At 38.6% G+C, this 8,906-nt stretch overlaps 1 protein-coding gene across 4 annotated transcripts in view; it reads right to left on the minus strand.

Annotated features, from left to right (window-relative positions):
- Positions 1-8,437, minus strand: part of LOC139982572 (transcription elongation factor SPT5-like) — a 35,204-nt gene extending 26,767 nt beyond the window's left edge. For 2 of the 4 annotated variants that reach the window (XM_071995484.1, XM_071995488.1), the window contains exons 1-4: positions 8,227-8,368; positions 7,121-7,220; positions 2,578-3,028; positions 665-800 (exon numbers count right to left, since the gene is read on the minus strand). In XM_071995484.1, coding sequence (XP_071851585.1) covers positions 665-800; positions 2,578-3,028; positions 7,121-7,180 — 647 coding nt within the window. In that variant the 5' untranslated portion in view covers positions 7,181-7,220; positions 8,227-8,368. Of the gene's footprint in view, positions 1-664; positions 801-2,577; positions 3,029-7,120; positions 7,221-8,226; positions 8,379-8,413 lie in introns of those variants that run through there. The other 2 variants (XM_071995487.1, XM_071995485.1) reach the window with 2 other exon arrangements.
- Positions 8,438-8,906: the final 469 nt, after the last annotated feature.

Below are 8,906 nucleotides of genomic sequence, written 5' to 3' on the forward strand. Positions count from 1 at the left end.
TCTTGGCAGAAACTTTTTACCTGAAAATCTAGTCAACAAATTATAGGGTAATGACTCTAATGGAAATTAAATGAAGTGGGTTGTTACACACGTTTTCTTCGACAAGGGAATTCTCCTATCCGTTACTGCTCTTATCTGTTATATTAAGTTCCCACCGATATCCCTGTTTTACAACCTAGTGATCTTTTACCTCTTCTATCTGTTAACACACACACTTCTTCGACAAGGGAATTCTCCTATCTGTTATTGCTATTATCTGTTATATGACGTTCCCACCGATATCCATGTTTTACAGTTTAGCGTTCTTTTTACCTCTATATCTGCTAACACACCCTTCTTCGACAAGGGAATTCTCCTATCCGTTACTGCTCTTATCTGTTATATTAAGTTCCCACCAATATCCCTGTTTAACAGTTAAGTGTTCTTTTACCTCCATATCTGCTAACACACACGCTTCTTCTACAAGGGAATTCTCCTATCCGTTACTGCTCTTATAGGTTATGTTAAGTTCCCATCCCTGTTTTACAGCCTAGTGATCTTTTACCTCTATATCTGTTAACACACACGCTACTTCGACAAGGGAATTTTCCTATCCGGTACTTCTCTTATCTGTTATATTAAGTTCCCACCAACATCCCTGTTTCACAGTTTAGCGTTCTTTTACCTCCATATCTGCTGCAGCCTGTGCGCGCCGTGCAGTTCATTGTCGTCAACCACAGCCGGTTCTCGGTCGATCAGGTCTTTGGCGCCCTCCTCCCAGCCATCTTCCTCCTCATCTTCACCACCGTCCTCGTCGACGTCTGTGATGAGAAAAATTTGTAAATTACAACTATATGTATCGACATTACGGTTTTTGTCCAGACCTTGTGGTATTTTATGTAAACCACATTGTACCGTGGAAGGCAAGACTTTGGAACCGGACAAACTATTTATTACCTTAAATCTAGCAATCTTTCGCAAAGATGGATAAAATTAGTTAAAATCATGTTGCATTAACTGCTAATGGTTTTTAACCGAATCAATGAAGCAACTAACTTATATTTTCGTGGGACCAAACTTTTTATTCCACTAAATTTTATTTTTATAACAACTCACTAAATCAAAGGATGACTTTAAGCAGAAGTTTAGTCTTAGAATGCAAACCCCCCCCCCCCCAAAAAAAAAGCAACTGAGAGCTGGTGACATTTCTGTACGCTCTGTTTCAGATTTCACGATATTCATCTATACAGTTGTTGGACCACTGAAATGCTCCTTTAAGGATGGACTGAAAATGAAGTTGGCTCCTTAGTTTGGGCCATTAGATAATACTAAATCCACTCTTTTATAATTTCTAATAACTCAAGCAAAGCATTTCTTTTTAACTTTATTTGAACAACAGCACAATTGGATGGCATACAACACCATTCCTTCTTGTGTTAATTTACTTCGACCATGTTATTTACTGCCATAGGAAGTTTCAAATGTTTTTTCTCAGTGAGTTTGCATCCCAGGAAATGACCTAATGGTCTTTGGGCATAGACTTACCAGTTCAGCCACTTTCAGTGATGAGCCTCGGATATTTAAAGGGGGGTTCTCAAGACTAAAAGAGGTGTTATTGATGTACAATCTGGAATACCAGATCTGAGGAAATGACCTAATGGTTTAGACTAAGTAGTTCAGCCACTTTCAGTGACGAGCCTCAGATATTTAAGTGGTCATTTTTCAAGAAAAAAAAATGTGTTAACTGGAATACCAGCAGTGTTTTTTTATGGTCTACAACAGATTAGAAATAATTCTGTGCCTGGAGACAGGATGAGGATGGCTTAAACAAATGTGAACTCTACTTCCCATGGATGAAAGATAGCATTAATATAATCTCTCTGTTTTTTTTCTATAGTTAATGTGGTTACCCCAAAATCAATGACATGGTCTTACACAGTGCTGAGTAACGGTTAATTTGGACTACTGGATTTTTATGCAATTATGCAATGTTTTACAATGCAGATATTTGTCAATAAACTGACCCCTTGTTTCTTCTTCTGGAAATGAATTTCCAGAGAATTATTACCTGGGTTTTTATTTTCAGGTAACAACACCACGCAAAAAAGTAGTAATATATACTTCACTCAAGTTGTAGAGTTTATTGCAAACATCCCTCCAAGTTAGCTCTTGCACAACTAACTTACAGTTAAATGGTCTGAAGACTCGCGCAAAAAGAAACGTCTTATGCCGGTAATCTGACCTAGTTTCGAATGAGGTGTAACAGAAGTGTTAGACGCCACCATCGATCCCAGAAAATCAACACACAGCATACTACCGTCGGTAATTAGACACTAGTGTACAGTCAATACATACAGCTGCGGTCAATACCCACAGCACAGTGTACACACGATACAGCGATGGACATCTCAGGTCCAGCTAAAGATAACAAGGTATCACGTTTCCTTACTGTCTGCATTTTATAGCGACAGGCAGAAAACTTCACTTGCAAGCAACAGAAAGTTAACTTTTTCAGAGCGCGGCACGCGGTTTGGGGCGAGTCTTCAATGCCTTTAAAATTGGTGTAAAGTGCAAAAGAAAACGATGTAAGAGATTTACCTGCTTCCTGTAAGATGAAGTCCATAATTCCGCCCGTCTTGCGTTTCCTCTTCTTTCGGGGAGGACCGCTCCCCTCGTTGACCACGAAGTCATCTTCATCCTCCTCCTCATCTTCCTCCTCGTCTTCCTCATCGTCGATTTCGTCCAAGTCTTCCCCCTCCTCTTCTTCCTCCTCGGCGCCCTCTATGATCTCGCCTTCCTCTCCCTCGGGAACCTCCTCCGCCTCGCTGCCCATCATGTCGTCGTCTTCGTCGTCTACTTCCGCCAACGGACTGCCGATCGGGCTGCCGAGGGGGCTGCCCACCGGGCTGCCCACTGGGCTGCCCAACGGGCTTCCCACGGGACTCCCGACCGGGCTGCCTATGGGACTGTCCGCTGGACTACCCACGGGGCTGTCTCCACCGGAAGGGACTGGACTACCCGGTAAACTGCCCCCGCTTCCGACCTCTTCCTGAGATGGACGGATAAAAAGAGGAATTGCTTCGTTGAACTATATAGTAACGATATAAGATGCCACACAAGGCTACTACAACCAAATCTCACCACTGAGCGGTCTACAGCACAATATAAGGAGTATTACACAAAATGAAATCAAATTGCAGAATTTGCAATGTCTGTCAGATTTTATGTTAAATTCCATAGACATTGCTCTCTGAATGCTAAGTCATTTTTTCAATCGATGATTCAATTGCATTTGCTGTCACTCTCAGCTGAGTGTAACGTTTGTTTTCTCTCTTGCCGACAACTTTGTCAAGCAGCCTTATAGCTAGCCTACTTATGGCTAGGTGTGTGTTAGCTCAGTGTTAGCTAAGGGAGTGTTAGCTCAGTGGTTAACGCCGGTGCCTTTGAATCATAAGGTCCAAAGTTCGAGTCAATCCAAGAGTAATGTATGTCGTCCAGTTTCAGAATTGCTGACAATTGACAATTCATAATCATGGACGTTAAATATGAATCTAAGAGACTCTCTTTGGTCAGCTTGCGGCTTTGATAAGCCAATGATGGCTTCTTCGCGAGTTCCTGCTTACAGGAGGATCTAAAATACATACATACATACATACATACATACATACATACATACATACATACATACATACATACATACATACATACATACATACATACATACATACATACATACATACATACATACATACATACATACATACATACATACATACATACATACATACATACATACATACATACATACATACATACATACATACATACATACATACATACATACATACATACATACATACATACATACATACATACATACATACATACATACATACATACATACATACATACATACATACATACATACATACATACATACATACATACATACATACATACATACATACATACTTACATACATACATACATACATACATACATACATACATACATACATACATACATACATACATACATACATACATACATACATACATACATACATACATACATGGGCCAAAGCCAAAACCTCCGTAAGTGCGAGGGACGGAATTTGATAAACGTTTCCATATATTCCAGCTCAACAGTAGTGAAATATGAAAAATCCAGTAGTAGGTTATATAAAGAGAGTAACATACAACATAATAAAACAATTGAAACATTTTCAAAATTTAACATGTTGCCATAGCAACGAACATTAATTGGCGCGAGGGACGGAATGATAAAAACTGGGTGTGCATGCACTCCAAACATTTGACGTATTATTATCAAATTTAGGAGGAATCTATATCCAATCATACCATTTATAACAAGATCAATTACTCTTCTGATATTAACTGAAATGTGTTTTAAAAATCTCATAGCTAAATTAGGTTACGCTTTAATTTCACAAAAAAAGTCAGCGCGAGGGACGGAATGCGAGGGACGGAATTGCTGTTTATGTTGATTAATTAGAGAAAAAGCTGTTGTAAATTCAGTTTGTCATTGCCAAGCTCCCACAAGCAGTGGGAATATTATCACAAATTACACAATCCAATTAATGAACACACATTCAAGGAACAGATGGGGGTGAAGGGGTGGTGATGGGATGATTGGTGAAATGTAGGTAAATTGGAATCAAAATTGAAATTCATTCCATCACTCACCACTCAAATGCCTTGGTGAATAATAATTAAGTCACCTCCATCCACCACTTCCCCGAAATGAGGAATCTTAAACCAAACACAAATACTAAATCTATTTTCCACCTTTATATTGTAGGTGTATACAACAGTGTGGGACAATATATAATTTTTAAATTTGGAAACTGAAAACTAATTTACTGTACAAATTCAACATTTATACTTTATACAAGGAAACAAAGTCACCATTGTAATTCAAATTGACAATTCACATATTCATTAACAAAACTCTGCTTAGATTTGGATCCAAACAGCATATGAAAGAGTTAAAAACTTCTTCCCCCATCATGATGTTAACTCATTAAGTTGTCATTAACAAGAAAAATGAACTATTGTACACAACAAACATCAATGCAATTCAATATAAATTGGAACATTAACATGTCAAACTCTTGGATATGATGTAGATTTGGAAATCAACAAACAGCTCACCATAGTGCAACGAATTGATATGAATGCTTACAATTCATTACACAAATAATGGTCTCTGGTTCAGCATACAGGGAGAACAGGGGCTATATTTCCTTTCACCATATCCCTTGAATACCACAGTAGGTCTTTTGCCTCTGGCCACTTCCAATACTTCCCTGTTTTTGCCATGGCATTAACCTGTGAATTACTGACAATTATGTTTTCCACCTCTCCTGGATACAACTGACCATTATACTCAACTATCACCCACCCACCACTTTCCATGGTAACTGATCATTGTTTACCAGCTGACTACCAATTTGATCTTGATCCCCATTCTACTCAACCTGACCACTGTTTTCCACTTTATTCAGATTAGGATCTGGTTCCTGATCATAGCTCACGACTACCTGACTTTCAACTCCATCATTTAAGTCATACAACTGCTCCCTGAGCATCTCTTCAACTGGTTCACAAAACTGACTCTGTAGGAAGAAAGTCAGTTTGCTCTTACCATTACTGCATGTACGGTCAATAAAATGGACCTTGTGTGTACCTGGTACTTCAGGTACCTTGTCTGGCATAGAAGCCTAGGCACGGTTATGCCATATGCAGCTACATAGAATGTATCTGTTGCATTCACTCTATGTTGGCATATTCTGCAAACTGCTTGGCACTTGTGATGAGAAGGTTTACCTGCTTTGACATCACAGTACACACTTGATTTTATCTTTCCCCCCACCCCATCTACTGGGCCCTTCCCATGGTGAGATTCAAAATAACTCCATGTTATTGGAATGTCACATGGGTACTGGGTGGCAAGGAAGTAAAAGCAATATTTTGATTTAAACTAGCACAGCCATCGGACCAAAATTGAACCTCTAATCCAGATTTGGACAAATTGTTGGACCTTTTCAATGATAGCTTTATTGAAGTGCAAAGCTTAGAACTTGTCATGTGACATATAATCACTGATGACACAGAAGGTTTTGCACTCCACCTTCCTCACCTTCAGCGTACCATGCACAAACAGTGTACAATATGAAATTCTCGTGGCCAAAGTATGCCGACTGTATTTCATTCTTTTAGTTGTTAGCATAGTTCTCGCTGAAGTCCACTTGGATGATAGATAGCACTGTTTGTTCCTGGAAGTGCCTTCTTCAACTTTGCAAGTTCAGCATGCTGTCTAATTCTGCTATAGTTGTGTCGTTGAAATTTACGCATATGTTCTGCCAACTATTTCTATTAGCAACAGATTAGGACTACAGACGTGTAGCACCAAACTGTAACAGAATTCCGTCCCTCGCACTGAATTCCGTCCCTCGCGAAAATGTTGATTACCCATAATGCACCATTCATATTTTTGTTCAGTTTCTTTCATCACTACAGATGTTCAAGTCACTGATAGTTGATAATTTGCAGATTTTTATGCATATTGTACTATTTCCTCTCTCTCTCAAAAAAAAAATTGTGTCAAAAAATGCGAGGGACGGAATTTTGAACCGCTTTTTCCTATTTTTCTTCATTTTTATTAAAAAAAAATTCAAAACTTTTCCAATGAATAATTTGCACTAGAGATGAACACCAAATTACAGAAACCAAATTTACCTCACCCATCCTTATTTTCAGCTAGGTCAATAAGACTAAATTCCGTCCCTCGCACCTAGTGCGCATCTTTTTAGATTTCAACGACCTCTATGTCACTGATAACGAAATTTTTCAGGTTTTTTTTTTTTTTATTCTGAAGTGAAAATTAGTACTGCCATGAGCCCAAAATAAATTTCTCCCACAGAAATAACTTTACTTTTGGGATTTGAGGATGACCAATTTTGGCTTTGGCCCACATACATACATACATACATACATACATACATACATACATACATACATACATACATACATACATACATACATACATACATACATACATACATACTTATGAAATCATGTAAACATTCCAAAATTTATGTAGCTTTAATGTAACAAACCTCTCCATCACTCTTGCCTCCATCGTCTGAGATAATGCTCCCTTCTTCACTATCCGACATGTCTACCCGAGTGCTTGAAGCTCACAGATGTCTATAAATTCTGGAGAAGAAAATACACAACTTTAGCGATAATCTTCAAGTGGAGATGCTGACACTAGATCAGTTCTATACAACAACTTGGTGTGTATATGATGCTTAAAGGCATTGAAGACTCGCGCAAAAAGAAACGTCTCATGCCGGCAATCTGACCTAGTTTTGTATGAGGTTTAACAGAAGTGTTGGACACCACCATCGATCCCAGAAAATACACACAGCATGCTACCGTCGGTAATTAGACACGAGTGCACAGTCAATACATGCAGATACGGTCAATACCCACAACACAGTAAACATAGCAGTAATGGACATCTCAGGTCTAGATAATAGATAACAAGGTATCACGTTTCATTACTGTCTGCATTTTGTAGCGACAAGAAGAAAACTTTACTTGCAAGCAACAGAAAGTTAACTTTATAGACGGCAGCACGCGGTTTGGGGCAAGTCTTCAAAGCCTTTAATAATAATAACAGTCTATAGCTACATTATTTGAATGATTGGGACAGAACAATTTTGGTGATAAAACAGGCATACAACCAGGTCACAAAGGCATTTGGGCTTTCGAAAATTGGAACAATTTAGTTTGCTGGTCAGTCAGTAAAGTTTTGTTGCAAAAAAAAACGGGTCAATCTAAATTAATCGGATCGCATGGTAACCCTTACTCATTAGACACATTTCAGTCCTTCATTAGGCTAAAGTGTTCCTACTTAGGGACTAGCTTGGGTTGCAGAGTACTGCCTTGGCAAGTAAGCCTAAATACAGAAAAGTACAGTAGCCTATGTGACTTGTGAACATCAATAAAGCTAGGCTATATCCTAACTAAGACCAATCTATCTAACTCTGTCTGAAGCAAACAGTCTCACTTTCAGTTCAACGACAAACGTGGTAGCCTAAAGTACGGTATGGGCACGCTTGGCCTTTTAGTTTGATCATACTTTACGTGACGCTGACATGAAGACTAAGTATACTGCCGTGGTTTATTGGAGTTATTCTTAACAATTAAAACTAACCTGTTTGTGTCAAGCGCTGATCTCTACAATAATGCTAGACTCATTACAACACAAGTAATAAGTGTATCCTATTTATACTGATCCTGGCCTTTTTGCATTCTGTGAGAGATGGATATTTGCTACTCACACAGGCATACATGAGTTATAAATTGGCATGTTCAAGCCTGGCATTGAATATGTATATAACCTTTAACCATTGTCGTGGCGGGTAAACACGTCATGTGATGTTCATACATTTTGTATTGGCCCATCCTAAGCACTGGAACCTACGTACACAAAAGCGTACAATAAATGTTATATATGGGACTCGTTGCACTTGGCATGCACTGTATTACAACATCGTACAAATTTGCACACAGTACATACGAGCTGAAGCGAACGCTGGATGTCAGTCGTTACGTCATCGATGAAATCTAATGTTTATGTATGATACGGTGTCCTTGGTACGACCATAAATTAAAATCAACACTTTAGGTTTCAGCTAAATGTGATAATAAAATATGATTAAATCCATGTAGAATCATGAATCGGTATTAGCAAATAGATAGCATGTCGCTAAACGTAACGTGATCTTGTCTTGAGTTTTACTAAATGTCTTTTTAAAACCTCCCTTATTTGAGTGCTACAAAGGCATCCGTAACATAGATGCTTGTTTGTACCGCACTTGCGCAGAAAATAGT

Source organism: Apostichopus japonicus, chromosome 16 (assembly GCF_037975245.1).
Source record: "Apostichopus japonicus isolate 1M-3 chromosome 16, ASM3797524v1, whole genome shotgun sequence".
NCBI classification, from domain to species: domain Eukaryota; kingdom Metazoa; phylum Echinodermata; class Holothuroidea; order Aspidochirotida; family Stichopodidae; genus Apostichopus; species Apostichopus japonicus.